This window comes from Staurois parvus, unplaced genomic scaffold (assembly GCF_062004578.1).
Source record: "Staurois parvus isolate SC_StPar_1 unplaced genomic scaffold, SC_StPar_1.0 ptg002120l, whole genome shotgun sequence".
Classification (NCBI taxonomy): domain Eukaryota; kingdom Metazoa; phylum Chordata; class Amphibia; order Anura; family Ranidae; genus Staurois; species Staurois parvus.
In genome coordinates this window covers 62,173-87,593 of record NW_028319916.1, presented here as the reverse complement: position 1 = coordinate 87,593, position 25,421 = coordinate 62,173, and the positions used below count along the sequence as shown (strand labels likewise).

Genomic DNA, 25,421 nt, shown 5'->3' with positions numbered 1-25,421 from the left:
TGTCTGACCTTAGGGCGTGGCTGAAGTGGTGCCCTGCCAGCTTCCATCTGACTCCACACATCCCACAATGCAGCACTTTGAAGGATCCCTGTGCGGAGATGGTGGGCCGCCACGGTTTCACCTGCAGTGTGGGGACAACGGACGCCATGTTTTTTCTGCCTTTCAAAGACTGTAAATTGTGTGGTCACATGGAGTATGGAGATGGCCGCTTTACTCCACATTGCTTCAGAGTAACTTTGCACCATTGTGTCTTATGAAATGTAACTGATTTGTTGGTATAATTATATGGGGGGAGGGAGTGGGGTGGGGGAGGGGTTGGCATCTGATCTTTTATCCGGTATACTGTGAGCGTCCTCAGTGACCTCTCGACCTTCTTGTGTACATGATGTGTGTTTTTGCATTTTTAGTAGTTTTGTAAATAACTTTTTTTCAATAAAAGTTTAAAAGATCAAAACCTTTTTGTGTTCTAAACATAGCGGGTTGATGGTGGTCACATGACTACGCTGCATTTCCCCAATCAGGAGGGGGGGCTGTGCTGGGGCCTATCATGGAAGGGCATAGCAAGACTTGTTTGAGGACATGCATAACCATTTTATGACGTGTTGTGCTGTATGAGTCAGGTAGACACCCTCCCCTCAATGTGGTTGGTTCCTGGGGGTCAGGTAGATGGCCCTCCCCTTGGATGTGGTTGGTTCCCGGGGGTCAGGTAGATGGCCCTCCCCTTGGATGTGGTTTGGTTCCCGGGGGTCAGGTAGATGGCCCTCCCCTTGGATGTGGTTTGGTTCCCGGGGGTCAGGTAGATGGCCCTCCCCTTGGATGTGGTTTGGTTCCCGGGGGTCAGGTAGATGGCCCTCCCCTTGGATGTGGTTTGGTTCCCGGGGGTCAGGTAGATGGCTCTCCCCTTGGATGTGGTTTGGTTCCCGGGGGTCGGGTAGATGGCCCTCCCCTTGGATGTGGTTGGTTCCCGGGGTTCAGGTAGATGGCCCTCCCCTTGGATGTGGTTTGGTTCCCGGGGGTCAGGTAGATGGCCCTCCCCTTGGATGTGGTTTGGTTCCCGGGGGTCAGGTAGATGGCCCTCCCCTTGGATGTGGGTTGGTCCCCAGGGGTCGGGTAGATGGCCCTCCCCTTGGATGTGGTTTGGTTCCCAGGGGTCGGGTAGATGGCCCTCCCCTTGGATGTGGTTTGGTTCCCGGGGGTCAGGTAGATGGCCCCTCCCCTTGGATGTGGTTTGGTTCCCGGGGGTCAGGTAGATGGCCCCTCCCCTTGGATGTGGTTTGGTTCCCGGGGGTCAGGTAGATGGCCCCCCTCCCCTTGGATGTGGTTTGGTTCCCGGGGGTCAGGTAGATGGCCCCCTCCCCTTGGATGTGGTTTGGTTCCCGGGGGTCAGGTAGATGGCCCCCTCCCCTTGGATGTGGTTTGGTTCCCGGGGGTCAGGTAGATGCCCCTCCCCTTGGATGTGGTTTGGTTCCCGGGGGTCAGGTAGATGGCCCCTCCTCTTGGATGTGGTTTGGTTCCCGGGGGTCAGGTAGATGGCCCCTCCCCTTGGATGTGGTTTGGTTCCCGGGGGTCAGGTAGATGGCCCCTCCCCTTGGATGTGGTTTGGTTCCCGGGGGTCAGGTAGATGCCCCACCCCTTGGATGTGGTTTGGTTCCCGGGGGTCAGGTAGATGGCCCCTCCCCTTGGATGTGGTTTGGTTCCCGGGGGTCAGGTAGATGCCCCACCCCTTGGATGTGGTTTGGTTCCCGGGGGTCAGGTAGATGCCCCATAGATCTGACAGGACAGACATAAAACATGGATCATCAAACGAATGGGTGGCTGGTGTCGGCGGGGGGGAGTGGCGCCCCCTGGCTGGTGTCGGCGGGGGGGGGAGTGGCGCCCCCTCAGCAGTGATTATGTTCCACCATAAATGGTTCCCAGAGGGCTGTAGTTTGGAGACCCGTTCTATAGAGATGGATACAATGTGTATATAACATCCGATCCTCTACGAAGCCAAGCCGTTCCGCATTCTTCCATCCCGATAGGACCTCCTGCATGCTGTAGTCCAGTAGATTCCTCCAGAATATTCCGATTTCTGGACCTTCTCTGTATCTCAGCGATGTGTCGGATCCGAGTGGAGGAACAGTTGGATGAAGGGATTGTGTGCTGAGATGTGGATTCCTGAAGGTGGATTCATCTGGAACATTCCACTGCTGGTTATTCATCAACCAATCAGGGCTCCTGTCTCCAGGACTACGGGGGCTCCGGACGGGTGTTCACTATACGGTTTATAGTCGATGAGCCGAGCCCCGCTGATCGGTATTATGGAGAGATGGGTGCGATTTGTTCTGAATCCATTTGGATGAATGTTGAGGGTCTGATATGTCTCAAGTACAATGGTAACAAATTTAGACCAATCCAAAATGTTTTTCCGACATTTGAAATGTACGGATATTGCCGCTTTTCCTTCAGAGATTGTATTACAATATAGCTGTCCTTTGAATTTGGGGAAAGAATCGAATATAGCGGTCAACTGGAAAGAAGAATAAATCTGAGCAGAACTCTCCCCTGAAATGTGCATTTACAATAGAACAGCTACAACGAATCTGAATCCAGTCGATATGTTTCAATACTTTCAAATCCTTTGGAAAAACTTGAATCGGTTGAAAACAAATGAAATGAATTTTATGGATGCAACAAAACCAAGTTGGTAACTTTGGTGGGAAATGACTGTCTTCATGCTGCACATGTCTAGCTATGGATGGTGCTCGGGTCTAAGGAATGGCGGCTCTGGGTGACGCTGTGCTAATGAAGGCAATAGCAGCATCTCCGGCCTCCACCCTCCTGAGGAGTCTGGTTGCAGAGGAGCAGTCAATCGTGTGCAGGTCTCTGCCCTGGTCGGGTGTACTCCGTGAGGGATCAGTCTGAGGAACAGCTGGGACAGGTACAGAGGTTGTAGGAGAGCTGAGGGGGACCGTGTCTTGGGTCTGACTGGGGCCTGAGGGGGACCATACCTGGGGCCTGAGGGGGACCATACCTGGGGCCTGAGGGGGACCATACCTGGGGCCTGAGGGGGACCATACCTGGGGCCTATATCTAAGGTCTGAAGGGACCATGTCTGGGGCCTATATCTAAGGTCTGAAGGGACCATGTCTGGGGCCTATATCTAAGGTCTGAAGGGACCATGTCTGGGGTCTAACTGGACCATACCTGGGGCCTGAGGGGGACCATGTCTGGGGTCTGGAATGGACCATGTCTGGGGTCTGGAATGGACCATGTCTGGGGTCTGACTGGACCATACCTGGGGACCATGTCTTGGGTCTGACTGGTCCATACCTGGGGCCTGAATAGACAATACCTGGGGCCAGAGGGGGACCATGTCTGGGGTCTGAATGGACCATATCTGGGGTCTGTGGGGGACCATGTCTGGGGTCTGACTGGACCATACCTGGGGCCCGAGGGGGACCATGTCTGGGGTCTGACTGGTCCATACCTGGGGCACCATGCCTAGGGCCTATATCTAAGGTCTGAAGGGACCATGTCTGGGGTCTGACTGGACCATGTCTGGGGCCAGAGGGGGACCATGTCTGGGGTCTGACTGGTCCATACCTGGGGCCTATATCTAAGGTCTGAAGGGACCATGTCTGGGGTCTGAAGGGATCAAACCTAAAGCCTGGGCAGTCAGGAGGTAGATTATCATTTTCCTGTCTTTGAAGTAATGGTGGAAACCCATGTGAAGGTGACCATTTGTGTGCAGATCTTACCTTTTTCAATGAAAGTGAAATCCTCAGAACTTCTAGAGAGGACTGACCTCAGCAGGAAGTTCCACACTGGAGAGAACAGACTGGTGATGGCGGAGATCAGTGTCTTGTAGGATGGTGATAGTGCGGAGGGAGATCTGGTGCTAACAGCCCCGGGGAGAGGGGGGGGTGACGCCACACACTAAACTGGTGATGGCGGAGATCAGTGTCTCGTAGGATGGTGATAGTGCGGAGGGAGATCCGGTGCCCACTGCCCCGGGGGGAGGTGACTCCACACACTAGACTGGTGATGGTGGAGATCAGTGTCTTGTAGGATGGTGATAGTGCGGAGGGAGATCCGGTGCTAACTGCCCTGGGGGGGGGGGGGGGGGAGGTGACGCCACACACTAGACTGGTGATGGCGGAGATCAGTGTCTTGTAGGATGGGGATAGTGCGGAGGGAGATCCGGTGCTAACTGCCCTGGGGGGGGGGGGGGAGGTGACGCCACACACTAGACTGGTGATGGCGGAGATCAGTGTCTTGTAGGATGGGGATAGTGCGGGGGGAGATCCGGTGCCAAGTGCCCCGGGGGGGAGGTGACGCCACACACTGACACCAATACAGTGATGAGGGATAACACGGTACTAATGACACGGCTGGGAAGGGGTTACCTGTGTGCTCTGTGCTGCATTTAGGGCTGGTTCACACCACAGACACGCAATCCGGATGTTTCCGCATGTGCGGCTTTAATGTGTTCTGGGGCATTTTTTTTCCAATTTTTCTTCGATGGAAATTGGGACATGTGCGTGCTGGCGCGTTCCATTGGGTCTTTGGCGCGTTACCTCCTTCCAGTTCTGCGCAGGAAACGTGCAGCCAGTTGTCCTCCTCCTGGCACTAGCAGTGATGGTGAGAACTCCCACAACACGTCTCCGACTTTCTCTGCGTTTTGGATGCAGAAATAAATGGCGTGTGAGCCGCCCTGAGTGATGGCAGAACATGTCGCTGCCATCACAGGAGAGCTCTGTGCAATGTAACAACACAGACCTCTGTACTGTCCCCGGCTCAGCCAATCAGTGGGCCTTCTGCTGTAGTGACTGATGGATGAGGCGGGGCACACGGGCACCCCACCTGGACATGTGGAGCCCCCCCCACCTGGACATGTGGAGCCCCCCCACCTGGACATGTGGAGCCCCCCCCACCTGGACATGTGGAGCCCCCCCACCTGGACATGTGGAGCCCCCCCCCACCTGGACATGTGGAGCCCCCCCCACCTGGACATGTGGAGCCCCCCCCACCTGCACATGTGGAGCCCCCCCCACCTGGACATACGGAGCCCCCTCCCACCTGGACATGTGGAGCCCCCACCCCCCCACGCAACGGGCATCCACGTCACCCCGGGACCTCGCAGTTTGTGTGGTAGAGGAGTGCATTGATTTCTTGCCATCCTCCCCTGATACATGTACACCGTCCTCCCAGCATGTCACCAACACCGGACCCGTCCTCACGTGTCACCAACACCGGACCCGTCCTCACGTGTCACCAACACCGGACCCGTCCTCACGTGTCACCAACACCGGACCCGTCCTCACGTGTCACCAACACCGGACCCGTCCTCACCTGTCACCAACACCGGACCCGTCCTCACCTGTCACCAACACAGGACCCGTCCTCACGTGTCACCAACACTACACCCGTCCTTACGTGTCACCAACACTACACCCGTCCTCACGTGTCACCAACACAGGACCCGTCCTCACGTGTCACCAACACAGGACCCGTCCTCACGTGTCACCAACACTACACCCGTCCTCACGTGTCACCAACACCGGACCCGTCCTCACGTGTCACCAACACCGGACCCGTCCTCACGTGTCACCAACACCGGACCCGTCCTCACGTGTCACCAACACAGGACCCGTCCTCACGTGTCACCAACACTACACCCGTCCTCACGTGTCACCAACACCGGACCCGTCCTCACGTGTCACCAACACAGGACCCGTCCTCACGTGTCACCAACACTACACCCGTCCTCACGTGTCACCAACACAGGACCCGTCCTAAGTGTCACCAACACCGGACCCGTCCTCACGTGTCACCAACACCGGACCCGTCCTCACGTGTCACCAACACTACACCCGTCCTCACGTGTCACCAACACAGGACCCGTCCTCACGTGTCACCAACACCGGACCCGTCCTCACGTGTCACCAACACCGGACCCGTCCTCACGTGTCACCAACACAGGACCCGTCCTCACGTGTCACCAACACCGGACCCGTCCTCACGTGTCACCAACACCGGACCCGTCCTCACGTGTCACCAACACCGGACCCGTCCTCACGTGTCACCAACACCGGACCCGTCCTCACGTGTCACCAACACCGGACCCGTCCTCACGTGTCACCAACACCGGACCCGTCCTCACGTGTCACCAACACCGGACCCGTCCTCACGTGTCACCAACACCGGACCCGTCCTCATCTTCCTCCTCCCAGGAATGGCGGCTGGGGGCCGGGATGGTCACAAAGGACGGCCATCTTGGAAATGTTTCCACCAATCCGGTCTCCTCCGCGCCCCGTGTGCCATCCTCTGTACACCTCACCACACGCAGCTCCACGCACCAACACCATGTCCGCCATCTTGGACCGGCCCGCCACATGTGCGCCCCCTATCAGTGATAGCACACACTGCAGTACATCCCCCCAGGTATTACAGGCATGGGGGGGGTCAGTACTGGGAATGGAGGTCGGGGAGGTAAAATGACAGAGAGAAGCCTTCCCTCAGGGCAGGGCAACTCCCCCCACAGGACAGGAAGTGAGGGGAAACTCCTCTATGGGGACACTCCATCATTGAGAGGTCTATATAGTCAGTACGTGTGGGCGGTCCCGTACTCTGCAGGGAGAGGCACAAGGGACACGCCTCCTCCTACCTCCACCCAATCCTAGTTAGAGAAAAGAGCGGGATTCCGGTTGACCCCGCCCCCTCACCTGACGCCATCTTGTGACCGCTGAGAGAAAATGGCGGCCGGCGGCCATCTTCCTCCACCCGGAGGAGGGCGCACAGCGGTGACGTCACCGGATTCGGAGAGATGTTAGAGGAGCTGAGGAGAGCGGGGAGCCCCGGGACCCTGATCATCACAGGTAATGTCCCCGCCCATAGGGAGGGGCCGGAGACACGCCTCCTCAGCGTACAGGGCCGAGCCCAGCCCCCTCTCCTGTAAGGACTCGGTACTCGGGGGGTCAGCCGGACACCTCTTATATCCATCCCACTGACTGGTGTCCTGACTCCTCCCTCACTTCCTGAAACCCCTCCCCCAGCTGACCACACCCACTGCCCCATGGAGGAGATTTCCCCCACTTCCCGTCCTGGTGACACCCCTCCCCCCAGCTGACCACACCCACTGCCCCATGGAGGAGATTTCCCCCACTTCCCGTCCTGGTGACACCCCGACATTCTGGACTTCCTTTCCCTTTCAGTGATAACAGTAATCAGACTCTCCCCACCACTGTGTTTGTGGTGACTCCACCATGCAGCTCAGTATTGTTCTCCCTGACACTCCTGAGGTCGCCTGTATCCCGGACAGTTGTGGGTCCAGCTGACCTTGGCTTGGTGTCAGGAGATCGGGGTTAGTGATTGGACAGCTCTGACCGCCACATTCCAGGCTTTGGACATCTTTTTATGTCCTTCTCCATCTGTATAAAGTTCCATTCCCTTGTTACGCAGGACTTCTGACAGTTCTTTTCTGCTCCCCATGGCTCAGTATGTAGCCTGCTCAGTGCATCCATGTGACAGCGAACACACCGACTATACATGGACACTGATTGTAAGAAGACACACATGTGCGATGTCACCCTTTAATTGCCATGGTAACCTGTGTGTGTCCCCACGTGTGTCTGTACCAAAGCTGAACATTCCAGGGGGCGGAGACTTCTGATCCGGGGGGCGGAGACTTCTGATCAGGGGGGCGGAGACTTCTGATCAGGGGGGCGGAGACTTCTGATCCGGGGGCGGAGACTTCTGATCCGGGGGGTCACATTGGTGAAAGAATGGGTCGCTCTCAGGAGCTCAGTGACTCCAAGCGTGGTCCCGTGATAGGTGGCCACCTGGGCAATAAGTCCATCCGTGACATTTCCTGGCTACTAAATATTCCACGCTCAACTGTTAGTGGGATTATAACAAAGTGGAAGCCACTGGGAACAACAGCCACTCAGCCACCAAGTGGTAGGCCACGTCACATGACAGGGCGGGGTCAGCGCATGCTGAAGCGCACAGTGCGCAGAAGTCGCCAACTGTCTGCAGAGTCAATAGCTAAAGACCTCCAAACTTGGTGTGGCCTTCAGATGAGCCCAACAACAGTGCGTAGAGAGCTTCATGGAATGGGTTTCCATGGCCGAGCAGCTGCATCCAAGCCTTCCATCACCAAGTGCAATGCAAAGCGTCGGATGCCGTGGTGTAAAGCACGCTGCCACTGGACTCTAGAGCAGCTGCATCCAAGCCTTCCATCGCCAAGTGCAATGCAAAGCGTCGGATGCCGTGGTGTAAAGCACGCCGCCACTGGACTCTAGAGCAGCTGCATCCAAGCCTTCCATCACCAAGTGCAATGCAAAGCGTCGGATGCCGTGGTGTAAAGCACGCCGCCACTGGACTCTAGAGCAGCTGCATCCAAGCCTTCCATCACCAAGTGCAATGTACAGCATGGAGACGTGCTCTCTGGAGGAACCAATCATGCTTCTATCTGACAATCTGAGGGGGGCGCAAGACGTGGGCAGGCGAGGGGGGCACGAGGCGTGGGAGGGGGGCACGAGGCGTGGCAGGCAAGGGGGGCGCAAGGCGAGGGGGGCGTGGGCAGGCAAGGGGGCGCGGGCAGGCGAGGGGGGCACGGGGCGTGTGCAGGCGAGGGGCGTGGGCAGGCGAGGGGGGCGCGGGGCGTGTGCAGGCGAGGGGCGCGCGGGGCATGTGCAGGCAAGGGGGGTGCGAGGCGTGGGCCGGCGAGGGGGGCGTGGGCAGGCGAGGGGGGTGCGAGGCGTGGGCCGGCGAGGGGGGCGTGGGCAGGCGAGGCGTGGGCCGGCGAGGGGGGCGCGGGGCGTGTGCAGGCGAGGGGGGTGCGAGGCGTGGGCCGGCGAGGGGGGGCGTGGGCAGGCGAGGCGTGGGCCGGCGAAGGGGGCGCGGGGCGTGTGCAGGCGAGGGGGGCACAAGCCGTGGGCAGGCGAGTGGGGCGTGGGCAGGTGAGTGGGGTGTGGGCAGGCAAGGGGGGCGTGTGCAGGCGAGGGGGGCGGGTGCAGGCGAGGGGGGCATGGGCAGGTGAAGGGGGCGCGGGCAGGCGAGGGGGGCACGGGGCGTGTGCAGGCGAGGGGCGTGGGCAGGCGAGGGGGGCGCGGGGCATGTGCAGGCGAGGGGGGTGCGAGGTGTGGGCCGGCGAGGGGGGCGTGGGCAGGCGAGGGGGGTGCAAGGCGTGTGCCGGCGAGGGGGACGTGGGCAGGCGAGACGTGGGCCGGCGAGGGGGGCGCGGGGCGTGGGCCGGCGAGGGGGGCGCGGGGCGTGGGCAGGCAAGGGGGGCGTGGGCAGGCGAGTGGGGTGTGGGCAGGCAAGGGGGGCGCAGGGCGCGGGGCGTGTGCAGGCGAGGGGGGCATGGGCAGGTGAAGGGGGCGTGGGCAGGCGAGGCATGGGAGCGGGGCGTGGGCAAGCGAGGGGGGCGTGGGCCAGCGAGGGGGGCGCGGGGCGTGTGCAGGCGAGGGGGGCGCAGGGCGTGTGCAGGCGAGGGGGGTGCGGGGCGTGTGCAGGCGAGGGAGGCGCGGGGCGTGTGCAGGCGAGGGGGGCGCGGGCAGGCGAGGGGGGCGCGGGGCGTGTGCAGGCGAGGGGGGCGCGGGGCGTGTGCAGGCGAGGGGGGCGCGGGCAGGCGAGGGGGGCGCGGGGCGTGTGCAGGCGAGGGGGGCATGGGCAGGTGAAGGGGGCGTGGGCAGGCGAGGCATGGGAGCGGGGCGTGGGCAAGCGAGGGGGGCGCGGGCCAGCGAGGGGGGCGCGGGGCGTGTGCAGGTGAGGGGGGCGTGGGCAGGCGCGGGGCGTGTGCAGGCGAGGGGGGCGCGGGGCGTGGGCCAGCGAGGGGGATACAATGTATGTGTTTGCTGCGAATCACAATCTATAGATCTGCCTGGACAGTCCCACCAATATACACACCAAGACCCCCCCCATCCCGTCCCGTTATCGGTGGGCGGAGATACAATTGTACAATCTGATTGGGAGGTTGGTGATCCAATCTCAGCACAATGTTCTGTAATACCGAACTTCAACCACACCTTCCCCACTAAACTCCACCCCTTTCTCCACAGACTCCGCCTTCCTTAGTGGCCGACCACTCCTCCACAGTCTGATTGTATCTGCAGTACAGAGGTGAGTGTGCCAGACCAACCAATTGGGAAGGAGGAGGGACGGGTGGGGTGTAAAGGGGAGGATGAGGGATTATCAGGGTGCTGTAGTGGAGGATGAGAGATTATCAGGGTGCTGTAGTGGAGGATGAGAGATTATCGGGGTGCTGTAGTGGAGGATGAGACATTATCGGGGTGCTGTAGTGGAGGATGAGACATTATCGGGGTGCTGTAGTGGAGGATGAGACATTATCAGGGTGCTGTAGTGGAGGATGAGACATTATCAGGGTGCTGTAGTGGAGGATGAGGGAATATTGGGGTGCTGTAGTGGAGGATGAGGGAATGTTGGGGTGCTGTAGTGGAGGATGAGGGAATGTTGGGGTGCTGTAGTGGAGGATGAGGGAATGTTGGGGTGCTGTAGTGGAGGATGAGGGAATATTGGGGTGCTGTAGTGGAGGATGAGGGAATATTGGGGTGCTGTAGTGGAGGATGAGGGATTATCAGGGTGCTGTAGTGGACGATGAGGGAATATTGGGGTGCTGTAGTGGAGGATGAGAGATTATCGGGGTGCTGTAGTGGAGGATGAGACATTATCGGGGTGCTGTAGTGGAGGATGAGACATTATCAGGGTGCTGTAGTGGAGGATGAGACATTATCAGGGTGCTGTAGTGGAGGATGAGGGAATATTGGGGTGCTGTAGTGGAGGATGAGGGAATGTTGGGGTGCTGTAGTGGAGGATGAGGGAATGTTGGGGTGCTGTAGTGGAGGATGAGGGAATGTTGGGGTGCTGTAGTGGAGGATGAGGGAATATTGGGGTGCTGTAGTGGAGGATGAGGGAATATTGGGGTGCTGTAGTGGAGGATGAGGGATTATCAGGGTGCTGTAGTGGACGATGAGGGAATATTGGGGTGCTGTAGTGGAGGATGAGGGATTATCAGGGTGCTGTAGTGGAGGATGAGAGATTATCGAGGTGCTGTAGTGGAGGATGAGACATTATCAGGGTGCTGTAGTGGAGGATGAGACATTATCGGGGTGCTGTAGTGGAGGATGAGGGATTATCAGGGTGCTGTAGTGGAGGATGAGGGATTATCAGGGTACTGTAGTGGAGGATGAGGAAATATTGGGGTGCTGTAGTGGAGGATGAGGGAATATTGGGGTGCTGTAGTGGAGGATGAGGGATTATCAGGGTGCTGTAGTGGACGATGAGGAAATATTGGGGTGCTGTAGTGGAGGATGAGGGAATATTGGGGTGCTGTAGTGGAGAATGAGGGGTCAGTCATGGTCTGTTGGTCTCTCTTGCAGAGGGGAGCACGTTCACATCTTCAGCTTTGAGTTTCCCGCGGAGGAGTTTGTGGCCGGAGTTCCCGATGACGTGGTGTCCAGGTGAGTGGTGTCATGGTGGATGTTGTGTAGATCTTGTAGAGTCAGGAATGTCCTGTGACTCCCCCAGGGTGGCTGGAGTTCCCGATGACGTGGTGTCCAGGTGAGTGGTGTCATGGTGGATGTTGTGTAGATCTGGGAGAGTTGGGAATGTCCTGTGACTCCCCCAGGGTGGCTGGAGTTCCCGATGACGTGGTGTCCAGGTGAGTGGTGTCATGGTGGATGTTGTGTAGATCTGGGAGAGTTGGGAATGTCCTGTGACTCCCCCAGGGTGGCTGGATTTCCCGATGACGTGGTGTCCAGGTGAGTGGTGTCATGGTGGACGTTGTGTAGATCTGGGAGAGTTGGGAATGTCCTGTGACTCCCTCAGGGCTCGATATGATGGATTATCGGGTTTCTCTGTAGTAGACTGTTGGACCTTCTTCTCCAGATCCTCACATTGGGTCTGGAAGATGATTGGTGGCTTCATGGACCAATCATAAGAGGCCGGTGTGGGGGAACCAGACATCTCGGGGGGATAGTGGGAGCCTCCTATGGTGCTGCTTCAGCCATTGGCAGACGTCTCTGGATGTCCGAAGGACGTGACTGGAGGCTTCTCTGCTGCTCCCTCACTCACATATTTGGGCCCCTGCAGTAAAGGGACCCATAATCCACAGGATCTGATCAGTCCCTGGCGGTGTCCAGACTGACAACTTGGCTCTTTGGGTTAGAGGAGATCACATCCTTATATGATGGGGAATGTCTGATGACCTCTGGAAGGTCCACTGTGAGGTCCTTGTGAACCCTGTGACCAGGGATGGAAGTAGAACCTCGGGGAAGGTCCTGGTGATGGAGGAGGAGAGTAGAACCTCGGAGAAGGTCCTGGTGATGGAGGAGGAGAGTAGAACCTCGGAGAAGGTCCTGGTGATGGAGGAGGAGAGTAGAACCTCGGAGAAGGTCCTGGGTTCCTGGTGATGGAGGAGGAGCTGGATCGGAGAGGTCCTCTGTCCTTGTGAACCCTGTGACCAGGGATGAGAGTAGAACCTCGGAGAAGGTCCTGGGTTCCTGGTGATGGAGGAGGAGTCGGATTGGAGAGGTCCTCTGTCCTTGTGAACCCTGTGACCAGGGATGAGAGTAGAACCTTGGAGTAGGTCCTTGGTTCCTGGTGATGGAGGAGGAGTCGGATTGGAGAGGTCCTCTGTCCTGGTGAACCCTGTGATCAGGGATGAGAGTAAAACCTTGGAGAAGGTCCTGGTGATGGAGGAGGAGAGTAGAACCTCGGAGAAGGTCCTGGGTTCCTGGTGATGGAGGAGGAGAGTAGAACCTCGGAGAAGGTCCTGGTGATGGAGGAGGAGAGTAGAACCTCGGAGAAGGTCCTGGGTTCCTGGTGATGGAGGAGGAGTCGGATTGGAGAGGTCCTCTGTCCTTGTGAACCCTGTGACCAGGGATGAGAGTAGAACCTCGGAGAAGATCCTGGGTTCCTGGTGATGGAGGAGGAGCCGTATTGGAGAGGTCCTCTGTCCTTGTGAACCCTGTGACCAGGGATGAGAGTAGAACCTCGGAGAAGGTCCTGGTCCTGGTGATGGAGGAGGAGAGTAGAACCTCGGAGAAGGTCCTGGGTTCCTGGTGATGGAGGAGGAGAGTAGAACCTTGGAGAAGGTCCTGGTGATGGAGGAATAGAGTAGAACCTCGGAGAAGGTCCTGGGTTCCTGGTGATGGAGGAGGAGTCGGATTGGAGAAGTCCTCTGTCCTTGTGAACCCTGTGACCAGGGATGAGAGTAGAACCTCGGAGAAGGTCCTGGATTCCTGGTGATGGAGGAGAAGAGTAGAACCTTGGAGAAGGTCCTGGTGATGGAGGAGGAGAGTAGAACCTCGGAGAAGGTCCTGGGTTCCTGGTGATGGAGGAGGAGAGTAGAACCTTGGAGAAGGTCCTGGTGATGGAGGAGGAGAGTAGAACCTCGGAGAAGGTCCTGGGTTCCTGGTGATGGAGGAGGAGAGTAGAACCTGGGAGAAGGTCCTGGTGATGGAGGAGGAGAGTAGAACCTGGGAGAAGGTCCTGGTGATGGAGGAGGAGAGTAGAACCTCGGAGAAGGTCCTGGATTCCTGGTGATGGAGGAGGAGAGTAAAACCTCGGAGAAGGTCCTGGTCCTGGTGATGGAGGAGGAGAGTAGAACCTCGGAGAAGGTCCTGGGTTCCTGGTGATGGTGGAGGAGAGTAGAACCTTGGAGAAGGTCCTGCGTTCCTGGTGATGGAGGAGGAGTCGGATTGGAGAGGTCCTCTGTCCTTGTGAACCCTCTGACCAGGGATGAGAGCAGAACCTCGGAGAAGGTCCTGGGTTCCTGGTGATGGAGGAGGAGAGTAGAACCTCGGAGAAGGTCCTAGGTTCCTGGTGATGGAGGAGGAGTCGGATTGGAGAGGTCCTCTGTCCTTGTGAACCCTATGACCAGGGATGAGAGTAGAACCTTGGAGAAGGTCCTGGGTTCCTGGTGATGGAGGAGGAACCGTATTGGAGAGGTCCTCTGTCCTTGTGAACCCTGTGACCAGGGATGAGAGTAGAACCTCGGAGAAGGTCCTGGATTCCTGGTGATGGAGGAGGAGAGTAGAACCTCGGAGAAGGTCCTGGGTTCCTGGTGATGGAGGAGGAGAGTAGAACCTCGGAGAAGGTCCTGGTGATGGAGGAGGAGAGTAGAACCTCGGAGAAGGTCCTGGGTTCCTGGTGATGGAGGAGGAGTCGGATTGGAGAGGTCCTCTGTCCTTGTGAACCCTGTGACCAGGCATGAGAGTAGAGCCTTGGAGAAGGTCCTGGGTTCCTGGTGATGGAGGAGGAGAGTAGAACCTCGGAGAAGGTCCTGGTGATGGAGGAGGAGAGTAGAACCTGGGAGAAGGTCCTGGTGATGGAGGAGGAGAGTAGAACCTCGGAGAAGCTCCTGGGTTCCTGGTGATGGTGGAGGAGAGTAGAACCTCGGAGAAGGTCCTGCGTTCCTGGTGATGGAGGAGGAGTCGGATTGGAGAGGTCCTCTGTCCTTGTGAACCCTGTTACCAGGGATGAGAGTAGAACCTCGGAGAAGGTCCTGGGTTCCTGGTGATGTAGGAGGAGAGTAGAACCTCGGAGAAGGTCCTAGGTTCCTGGTGATGGAGGAGGAGTCGGATTGGAGAGGTCCTCTGTCCTTGTGAACCCTATGACCAGGGATGAGAGTAGAACCTTGGAGAAGGTCCTGGGTTCCTGGTGATGGAGGAGGAGCCGTATTGGAGAGGTCCTCTGTCCTTGTGAACCCTGTGACCAGGGATGAGAGTAGAACCTCGGAGAAGGTCCTGGATTCCTGGTGATGGAGGAGGAGAGTAGAACCTCGGAGAAGGTCCTGGTCCTGGTGATGGAGGAGGAGAGTAGAACCTCGGAGAAGGTCCTTGGTTCCTGGTGATGGAGGAGGAGAGTAGAACCTCGGAGAAGGTCCTGGGTTCCTGGTGATGGAGGAGGAGAGTAGAACCTCGGAGAAGGTCCTGGGTTCCTGGTGATGGAGGAGGAGAGTAGAACCTCGGAGAAGGTCCTGGGTTCCTGGTGATGGAGGAGAGTAGAACCTCGGAGAAGGTCCTGGGTTCCTGGTGATGGAGGAGGAGAGTAGAACCTGGGAGAAGGTCCTGGTGATGGAGGAGGAGAGTAGAACCTCGGAGAAGGTCCTGGGTTCCTGGTGATGGAGGAGGAGAGTAGAACCTGGGAGAATGTCCTGGTGATGAAGGAGGAGAGTAGAACCTCGGAGAAGGTCCTGGGTTCCTGGTGATGGAGAAGGGGTCGGATTGGAGAGGTCCTCTGTCCTTGTGAACCCTGTGACCAGGGATGAGAGTAGAACCTTGGAGAAGGTCCTGGGTTCCTGGTGATGGGGGAGGAGCCGTATTGGAGAGGTCCTCTGTCCTTCTGAACCCTGTGACCAGAGATCAGAGTAGAACCTCGGAGAAGGTCCTGGTCATGGAGGAGGAGAGTAGAACCTCGGAGAAGGTCCTGGGTTCCTGGTGATGGAGGAGGAGAGTAGAACCTGGGAGAAGGTCCTGGTTATGGAGGAGGAGAGTAGAACCTCGGAGAAGGTCCTGGTGATGGAGGAGGAGAGTAGAACCTCGGAGAAGGTCCTGGTGATGGAGGAGGAGAGTAGAACCTGGGAGAAGGTCCTGGTGATGGAGGAGGAGAGTAGAACCTCGGAGAAGGTCCTGGGTTCCTGGTGATGGAGGAGGAGTCGGATTGGGTGGCTCCGCCCAGTAAAAGTGGGTCATATTACGGGACGGTAGGTACTCCCAGGAACAGGAGGGGCCCCTATAGCAGAGCTCACCCATAATTCCATGCAGGACTGGTCTGTGGGGAGGAGTTATGGTCATAGCTGTCTGTAGGGGGCGGGATCCTCTGAATGGAGGAGGACTACAAGTCCCAGCACCCTGATGTCCATTCTGTGTATTGTCCACTCCCCCCAGACTCACCTTCCATGATGGATTCTCGGACCCCCTGCGCTGGGGGAGGGGCTTCCAGTGTCTGACCCCGCGAGACTTCAACGCCAAGACCATCCGAGAGCGAATCAGCCAGAGCTCCGCCCCCGTCACCATCGTCATCGACTCCCTCAGCTGGATCCTGTCCCGGAGTCCCCTCCCATCCGTCTGCCACACCCTCCGAGAGTTCTCCCGCCCACCCGTGACTGGAGGTGAGTGAATGTGACTTCCCACCTTGTCCCCCCTCCTCCATTCATGATATAATCTGTGATATCCGGACCTTGTCCCCTCCTCCATTCATCATATAATCTGTGATATCCGGACCTTGTCCCCTCCTCCATTCATCATATAATCTGTGATATCCGGACTTTGTCCCCTCCTCCATTCATCATATAATCTGTGATATCCGGACCTTATCCCCCCTCCTCCATTCATCATATAATCTGTGATATCCGGACCTTGTCCCCCCTCCTCCATTCATCATATAAGATGTGATATCCGGACCTTGTCCCCTCCTCCATTCATCATATAATCTGTGATATCCGGACCTTGTCCCCTCCTCCATTCATCATATAATCTGTGATATCCGGACCTTGTCCCCCCTCCTCCATTCATCATATAACAATCTGTGATATCCGGACCTTGTCCCCTCCTCCATTCATCATATAATCTGTGATATCCGGACCTTGTCCCCCCTCCTCCATTCATCATATAACAATCTGTGATATCCGGACCTTGTCCCCTCTCCTCCATTCATCATATAATCTGTGATATCCGGACCTTGTCCCCTCCTCCATTCATCGTATAATCTGTGATATCCGGACCTTGTCCCCTCCTCCATTCATCGTATAACAATCTGTGATATCCGGACCTTGTCCCCTCCTCCATTCATCATATAATCTGTGATATCCGGACCTTGTCCCCCCTCCTCCATTCATCATATTATCTGTGATATCCGGACCTTGTCCCCCCTCCTCCATTCATCATATAATCTGTGATATCCGGACCTTGTCCCCTCCTCCATTCATCATATAATCTGTGATATCCGGACCTTGTCCCCTCCTCCATTCATCATATAACAATCTGTGATATCCGGACCTTGTCCCCCCTCCTCCATTCATCATATAATCTGTGATATCCGGACCTTATCCCCCCTCCTCCATTCATCATATAATCTGTGATATCCGGACCTTGTCCCCCCTCTTCCATTCATCATATAATCTGTGATATCCGGACCTTGTCCCCCCTCCTCCATTCATCATATAATCTGTGATATCCGGACCTTGTCCCCCCTCCTCCATTCATCATATAATCTGTGATATCCGGACCTTGTCCCCCCTCCTCCATTCATCATATAATCTGTGATATCCGGACCTTGTCCCCTCCTCCATTCATCATATAATCTGTGATATCCGGACCTTGTCCCCCCTCCTCCATTCATCATATAATCTGTGATATCCGGACCTTGTCCCCTCCTCCATTCATCATATAATCTGTGATATCCGGACCTTGTCCCCTCCTCCATTCATCATATAATCTGTGATATCCGGACCTTGTCCCCCCTCCTCCATTCATCATATAATCTGTGATATCCGGACCTTGTCCCCCCTCCTCCATTCATCATATAACAATCTGTGATATCCGGACCTTGTCCCCTCCTCCATTCATCGTATAATCTGTGATATCTGGACCTTGTCCCCTCCTCCATTCATCATATAACAATCTGTGATATCCGGACCTTGTCCCCCCTCCTCCATTCATCATATTATCTGTGATATCTGGACCTTGTCCCCCCTCCTCCATTCATCATATAATCTGTGATATCCGGACCTTGTCCCCCCTCCATCATTCATCATATAATCTGTGATATCTGGACCTTGTCCCCTCCTCCATTCATCATATTACAATCTGTGATATCCGGACCTTGTCCCCCCTCCTCCATTCATCATATAATCTGTGATATCCGGACCTTGTCCCCTCCTCCATTCATCATATAACAATCTGTGATATCCGGACCTTGTCCCCCCTCCTCCATTCATCATATAATCTGTGATATCCAGACCTTGTCCCCCCTCCTCCATTCATCATATAATCTGTGATATCCGGACCTTGTCCCCTCCTCCATTCATCGTATAATCTGTGATATCCGGACCTTGTCCCCTCCTCCATTCATCGTATAACAATCTGTGATATCCGGACCTTGTCCCCTCCTCCATTCATCATATAATCTGTGATATCCGGACTTTGTCCCCTCCTCCATTCATCATATAATCTGTGATATCCGGACCTTGTCCCCCCTCCTCCATTCATCATATTATCTGTGATATCCGGACCTTGTCCCCCCTCCTCCATTCATCATATAATCTGTGATATGCGGACCTTGTCCCCTCCTCCATTCATCATATAATCTGTGATATCCGGACCTTGTCCCCTCCTCCATTCATCATATAATCTGTGATATCCGGACCTTGTCCCCTCCTCCATTCATCATATAATCTGTGATATCCGGACCTTGTCCCCCCCTCCTCCATTCATCATATAATCTGTGATATCCGGACCTTGTCCCCTCCTCCATTCATCATATAACAATCTGTGATATCCGGACCTTGTCCCCCCTCCTCCATTCATCATATAATCTGTGATATCCGGACCTTGTCCCCTCCTCCATTCATCGTATAATCTGTGATATCTGGACCTTGTCCCCTCCTCCATTCATCATATAACAATCTGTGATATCCGGACCTTGTCCCCCCTCCTCCATTCATCATATTATCTGTGATATCCGGACCTTGTCCCCCCTCCTCCATTCATCATATAATCTGTGATATCCGGACCTTGTCCCCCCTCCATCATTCATCATATAATCTGTGATATCTGGACCTTGTCCCCTCCTCCATTCATCATATAACAATCTGTGATATCCGGACCTTGTCCCCCCTCCTCCATTCATCATATAATCTGTGATATCCAGACCTTGTCCCCCCTCCTCCATTCATCATATAATCTGTGATATCCGGACCTTATCCCCCCTCCTCCATTCATCATATAATCTGTGATATCCGGACCTTGTCCCCTCCTCCATTCATCATATAATCTGTGATATCCGGACCTTGTCCCCTCCTCCATTCATCATATAATCTGTGATATCCGGACCTTGTCCCCTCCTCCATTCATCATATAATCTGTGATATCCGGACCTTGTCCCCTCTCCATTCATAATATAATCTGTGATATCCGGACCTTGTCCCCTCTTCCATTCACCATATAATCTGTGATATCCGGACCTTGTCCCCCCTCCTCCATTCATCATATAATCTGTGATATCCGAACCTTGTCCCCCCTCCTCCATTCATCATATAATCTGTGATATCCGGACCTTGTCCCCTCCTCCATTCATCATATAATCTGTGATATCCGGACCTTGTCCCCCCTCCTCCATTCATCATATAATCTGTGATATCCGGACCTTTTCCCCGCTCTTCCATTCATCATATAATCTGTGATATCCGGACCTTGTCCCCCCTCCTCCATTCATCATATAATCTGTGATATCCGGACCTTGTCCCCCCTCCTCCATTCATTATATAATAATCTGTGATATCCGGACCTTGTCTCCCCTCCTCCATTCATCATATAACAATATGTGATATCCGGACCTTGTCCCCCCTCCTCCATTCATCATATAATCTGTGATATCCAGACCTTGTCCCCTCCTCCATTCATCATATAACAATCTGTGATATCCAGACCTTGTCCTCCCTCCTCCATTCATCATATAATCTGTGATATCCGGATTTTGTCCCCCCTCCTCCATTCATCATATAATCTGTGATATCCGGACCTTGTCCCCCCTCCTCCATTCATCATATAATCTGTGATATCCGGACCTTGTCCCCCCTCCTCCATTCATCATATAATCTGTGATATCCAGACCTTGTCCCCTCCTCCATTCATCATATAATCTGTGATATCCGGACCTTGTCCCCTCCTCCATTCATCATATAATCTGTGATATCCGGACCTTGTCCCCTCCTCCATTCATCATATAACCTCTGATATCCGGACCATGTCCCCCCTCCTCCATTCATCATATAATCTGTGATATCCGGACCTTGTCCCCCCTCCTCCATTCATCATATAATCTGTGATATCCGGACCTTGTCCCCCCTCCTCCATTCATCATATAATCTGTGATATCCAGACCTTGTCCCCTCCTCCATTCATCATATAATCTGTGATATCCGGACCTTGTCCCCTCCTCCATTCATCATATAACCTCTGATATCCGGACCTTGTCCCCCCTCCTCCATTCATCATATAATCTGTGATATCCGGACCTTGTCCTCCCTCCTCCATTCATCATATAACAATCTGTGATATCCGGACCTTGTCCCCCCCTCCATTCATCATATAATCTGTAATATCTGGACCTTGTCCCCTCCTCCATTCATCATATAACAATCTGTGATATCCGGACCTTGTCCCCCCTCCTCCATTCATCATATAATCTGTGATATCCGGACCTTGTCCCCCCTCCATTCATCATATAACAATCTGTGATATCCGGACCTTGTCCCCCCTCCATTCATCATATAATCTGTGATATCCGGACCTTGTCCCCCCTCCTCCATTCATCATATAATCTGTGATATCCGGACCTTGTTCCCCCTCCTCCATTCATCATATAATCTGTGATATCCGGACCTTGTCCCCCCTCCTCCATTCATCATATAATCTGTGATATCCGGACCTTGTCCCCTCCTCCATTCATCATATAACAATCTGTGATATCCGGACCTTGTCCCCTCCTCCATTCATCATATAATCTGTGATATCCGGACTTTATCCCCTCCTCCATTCATCATATAATCTGTGATATCCGGACCTTGTCCCCTCCTCCATTCATCATATAATCTGTGATATGCTGACCTTGTCCCCCCTCCTCCATTCATCATATAATCTTTGATATGCGGACCTTATCCCCTCCTCCATTCATCAAATAATCTGTGATATCTGGACCTTGTCCCCTCCTCCATTCATCATATAATCTGTGATATGCTCGACCTTGTCCCCCCTCCTCCATTCATGAAATAATCTGTGATATCCGGACCTTGTCCCCTCCTCCATTCATCATATAACAATCTGTGATATCCGGACCTTGTCCCCTCCTCCATTCATCATATAACAATCTGTGATATCCGGACCTTGTCCCCTCCTCCATTCATCATATAATCTGTGATATCCGGACCTTGTCCTCCCTCCTCCATTCATCATATAACAATCTGTGATATCTGGACCTTGTCCCCCCTCCTCCATTCATCATATAATCTGTAATATCCGGACCTTGTCCCCTCCTCCATTCATCATATAATCTGTAATATCTGGACCTTGTCCCCCCTCCTCCATTCATCATATAATCTGTGATATCCGGACCTTGTCCCCCCTCCTCCATTCATCATATAATCTGTGATATCCGGACCTTGTCCCCTCCTCTATTCATCATATAATCTGTGATATCCGGACCTTGTCCCCCCTCCTCCATTCATCATATAATCTGTGATATCCGGACCTTGTCCCCCCTCCTCCATTCATCATATAACAATCTGTGATATCCGGACCTTGTCCCCTCCTCCATTCATCATATAATCTGTGATATCCGGACCTTGTTCCCTCCTCCATTCATCATATAACAATCTGTGATATCCGGACCTTGTCCCCTCCTCCATTCATCATATAATCTGTGATATCCGGACCTTGTCCCCCCTCCTCCATTCATCATATAATCTATGATATCTGGACCTTGTCCCCTCCTCCATTCATCATTTAATCTGTGATATCCCGACCTTGTCCCCCCTCCTCCATTCATCATATAACCTGTGATATCCGGTCCTTGTCCCCTCCTCCATTCATCATATAATCTGTGATATCCGGACCTTGTCCCCTCCTCCATTCATCATATAACAATCTGTGATATCCGGACCTTGTCCCGTCCTCCATTCATCATATAACAATCTGTGATATCCGGACCTTGTCCCCTCCTCCATTCATCATATAATCTGTGATATCCGGACCTTATCCCCCCTCCTCCATTCATCATATAATCTGTGATATCCGGACCTTGTCCCCTCCTCCATTCATCATATAATCTGTGATATCCGGACCTTGTCCCCTCCTCCATTCATCATATAACAATCTGTGATATCCGGACCTTGTCCCGTCCTCCATTCATCATATAACAATCTGTGATATCCGGACCTTGTCCCCTCCTCCATTCATCATATAATCTGTGATATCCGGACCTTATCCCCCCTCCTCCATTCATCATATAACAATCTGTGATATCCGGACCTTGTCCCCCCTCCTCCATTCATCATATAATCTGTGATATCCGAACCTTGTCCCCTCCTCCATTCATCATATAATCTGTGATATCCGGACCTTGTCCCCCCTCCTCCATTCATCATTAATCTGTGATATCCGGACCTTATCCTCCCTCCTCCATTCATCATATAATCTGTGATATCCGGACCTTGTCCCCTCCTCCATTCATCGTATAATCTGTGATATCCGGACCTTGTCCCCCCTCCTCCATTCATCATATGATCTGTGATATCCGGACCTTGTCCTCCCTCCTCCATTCATCATATAATCTGTGATATCCGGACCTTATCCCCCCCTCCTCCATTCATCATATAATCTGTGATATCCGGACCTTGTCCCCTCCTCCATTCATCATATAATATGTGATATCCGGACCTTGTCCCCCCTCCTCCATTCATCATATAATCTGTGATATCCGGACCTTGTCCCCTCCTCCATTCATCATATAATCTGTGATATCCGGACCTTGTCCCCTCCTCCATTCATCATATAATCTGTGATATCCGGACCTTGTCCCCTCTCCTCCATTCATCATATAATCTGTGATATCCGGACCTTGTCCCCCTCCTCCATTCATCATATAATCTGTGATATCCGGACCTTGTCCCCTCCTCCATTCATCATATAATCTGTGATATCCGGACCTTGTCCCCTCCTCCATTCATCATATAATCTGTGATATCCTGACCTTGTCCCCCCTCCTCCATTCATCATATAATCTGTGATATCCGGACGTTGTCCCCACCTCCATTCATCATATAACAATCTGTGATATCCGGACCTTGTCCCCGCCTCCATTCATCATATAATCTGTGATATCCGGACCTTGTCCCCCCTCCTCCATTCATCATATAATCTGTGATATCCGGACCTTGTCCCCCCTCCTCCATTCATCATATAATCTGTGATATCCGGACTTTATCCCCTCCTCCATTCATCATATAATCTGTGATATCTGGACCTTGTCCCCTCCTCCATTCATCATATAATCTGTAATATCCGGACCTTGTCCTCCCTCCTCCATTCATCATATAATCTGTGATATCCGGACCTTGTCCCCTCCTCCATTCATCATATAATCTGTGATATCCGGACCTTGTCCCCTCCTCCATTCATCATATTACAATCTGTGATATCCGGACCTTGTCCCCCCTCCTCCATTCATCATATAATCTGTGATATCCGGACCTTGTCCCCTCCTCCATTCATCATATAACAATCTGTGATATCCGGACCTTGTTCCCTCCTCCATTCATCATATAATCTGTGATATCCGGACCTTGTCTCCTCCTCCATTCATCAAATAACATTCTGTGATATCCGGACCTTGTCCCCCCTCCTCCATTCATCAAATAATCTGTGATATCCGGACCTTGTCCCCTCCTCCATTCATCATTTAACAATCAGTGATATCCGGACCTTGTCCCCCCTCCTCCATTCATCATATAATCTGTGATATCCGGACCTTGTCCCCTCCTCCATTCATCATATAATCTGTAATATCCGGATCTTGTCCACCCTCCTCCATTCATTATATAATCTGTGATATCCGGACCTTGTCCCCTCCTCCATTCATCATATAACAATCTGTGATATCCGGACCTTGTCCCCCCTCCTCCATTCATCATATAATCTTTGATATCCGGACCTTATCCCCCCTCCTCCATTCATCATATAATCTGTGATATCCGGACCTTGTCCCCCCTCCATTCATCATATAATCTGTGATATCCGGACCTTGTCCCCTCCTCCATTCATCATATAATCTGTGATATCCGGACCTTGTCCCCTCCTCCATTCATCATATAATCTGTGATATCCGGACCTTGTCCCCTCCTCCATTCATCATATAATTTGTGATATCCGGACCTTGTCCCCTCCTCCATTCATCATATAATCTGTGATATATGGACCTTGTCCCCTCCTCCATTCATCATATAACAATCTGTGATATGCGGACCTTGTCCCCTCCTCCATTCATCATATAATCTGTGATATCCGGACCTTGTCCCCTCCTCCATTCATCATATAATCTGTGATATCCGGACCTTGTCCCCTCCTCCATTCATCATATAATCTGTGATATCCGGACCTTGTCCCCTCCTCCATTCATCATATAATCTGTGATATCCGGACCTTGTCCCCCCTCCTCCATTCATCATATAATCTGTGATATCCGGACCTTATCCCCTCCTCCATTCATCATATAATCTGTGATATCCGGACCTTGTCCCCTCCTCCATTCATCATATAATCTGTGATATCCGGACCTTATCCCCCCTCCTCCATTCATCATATAACAATCTGTGATATCCGGACCTTGTCCCCTCCTCCATTCATCATATAACAATCTGTGATATCCGGACCTTGTCCCCTCCTCCATTCATCATATAATCTGTGATATCCGGACCTTGTCCCCCCTCCTCCATTCATCATATAATCTGTGATATCCGGACCTTGTCCTCCCTCCTCCATTCATCATATAATCTGTGATATCCGGACCTTGTCCCCCCTCCATTCATCATATAATCTGTGATATCCGGACTTTGTCCCCCCTCCTCCATTCATCATATAATCTGTGATATCCGGACCTTGTCCCCCCTCCTCCATTCATCATATAATCTGTGATATCCGGACCTTGTCCCCTCCCCTCCTCCATTCATCATATTATCTGTGATATCCGGACCTTGTCCCCCCTCCTCCATTCATCATATAATCTGTGATATCCGGACCTTGTCCTCCCTCCTCCATTCATCATATAATCTGTGATATCCGGACCTTGTCCCCCCTCCTCCATTCATCATATTATCTGTGATATCCGGACCTTGTCCCCCCTCCTCCATTCATCATATAATCTGTGATATCCGGACCTTGTCCCCCCTCTTCCATTCATCATATAATCTGTGATATCCGGACCTTGTCCCCCCTCCTCCATTCATCATATAATCTGTGATATCCGGACCTTGTCCCCCCTCCATTCATCATATAACAATCTGTGATATCCGGACCTTGTTCCCCCTCCTCCATTCATCATATAATCTGTGATATCCGGACCTTGTCCCCTCCTCCATTCATCATATAATCTGTGATATCCGGACCTTGTCCCCTCCTCCATTCATCATATAATCTGTG

The 25,421-nt window shown here is 53.6% G+C and overlaps 1 protein-coding gene across 3 annotated transcripts in view; it reads left to right on the top strand.

Annotated features, from left to right (window-relative positions):
* Positions 1 to 6,708: 6,708 nt before the first annotated feature.
* Positions 6,709 to 25,421, top strand: part of LOC149432656 (elongator complex protein 5-like) — a 39,793-nt gene continuing 21,080 nt past the window's right edge. Inside the window, exons 1-4 of one of the 3 annotated variants that reach the window (XM_089665085.1) lie at positions 6,709 to 6,860; positions 10,047 to 10,107; positions 11,385 to 11,465; positions 15,897 to 16,120. In XM_089665085.1, the coding sequence (XP_089521211.1) occupies positions 6,809 to 6,860; positions 10,047 to 10,107; positions 11,385 to 11,465; positions 15,897 to 16,120 (418 nt within the window). In that variant the 5' untranslated portion in view covers positions 6,709 to 6,808. Of the gene's footprint in view, positions 6,861 to 10,046; positions 10,108 to 11,384; positions 11,466 to 11,581; positions 11,666 to 15,896; positions 16,121 to 25,421 lie in introns of those variants that run through there. The other 2 variants (XM_089665084.1, XM_089665086.1) reach the window with 2 other exon arrangements.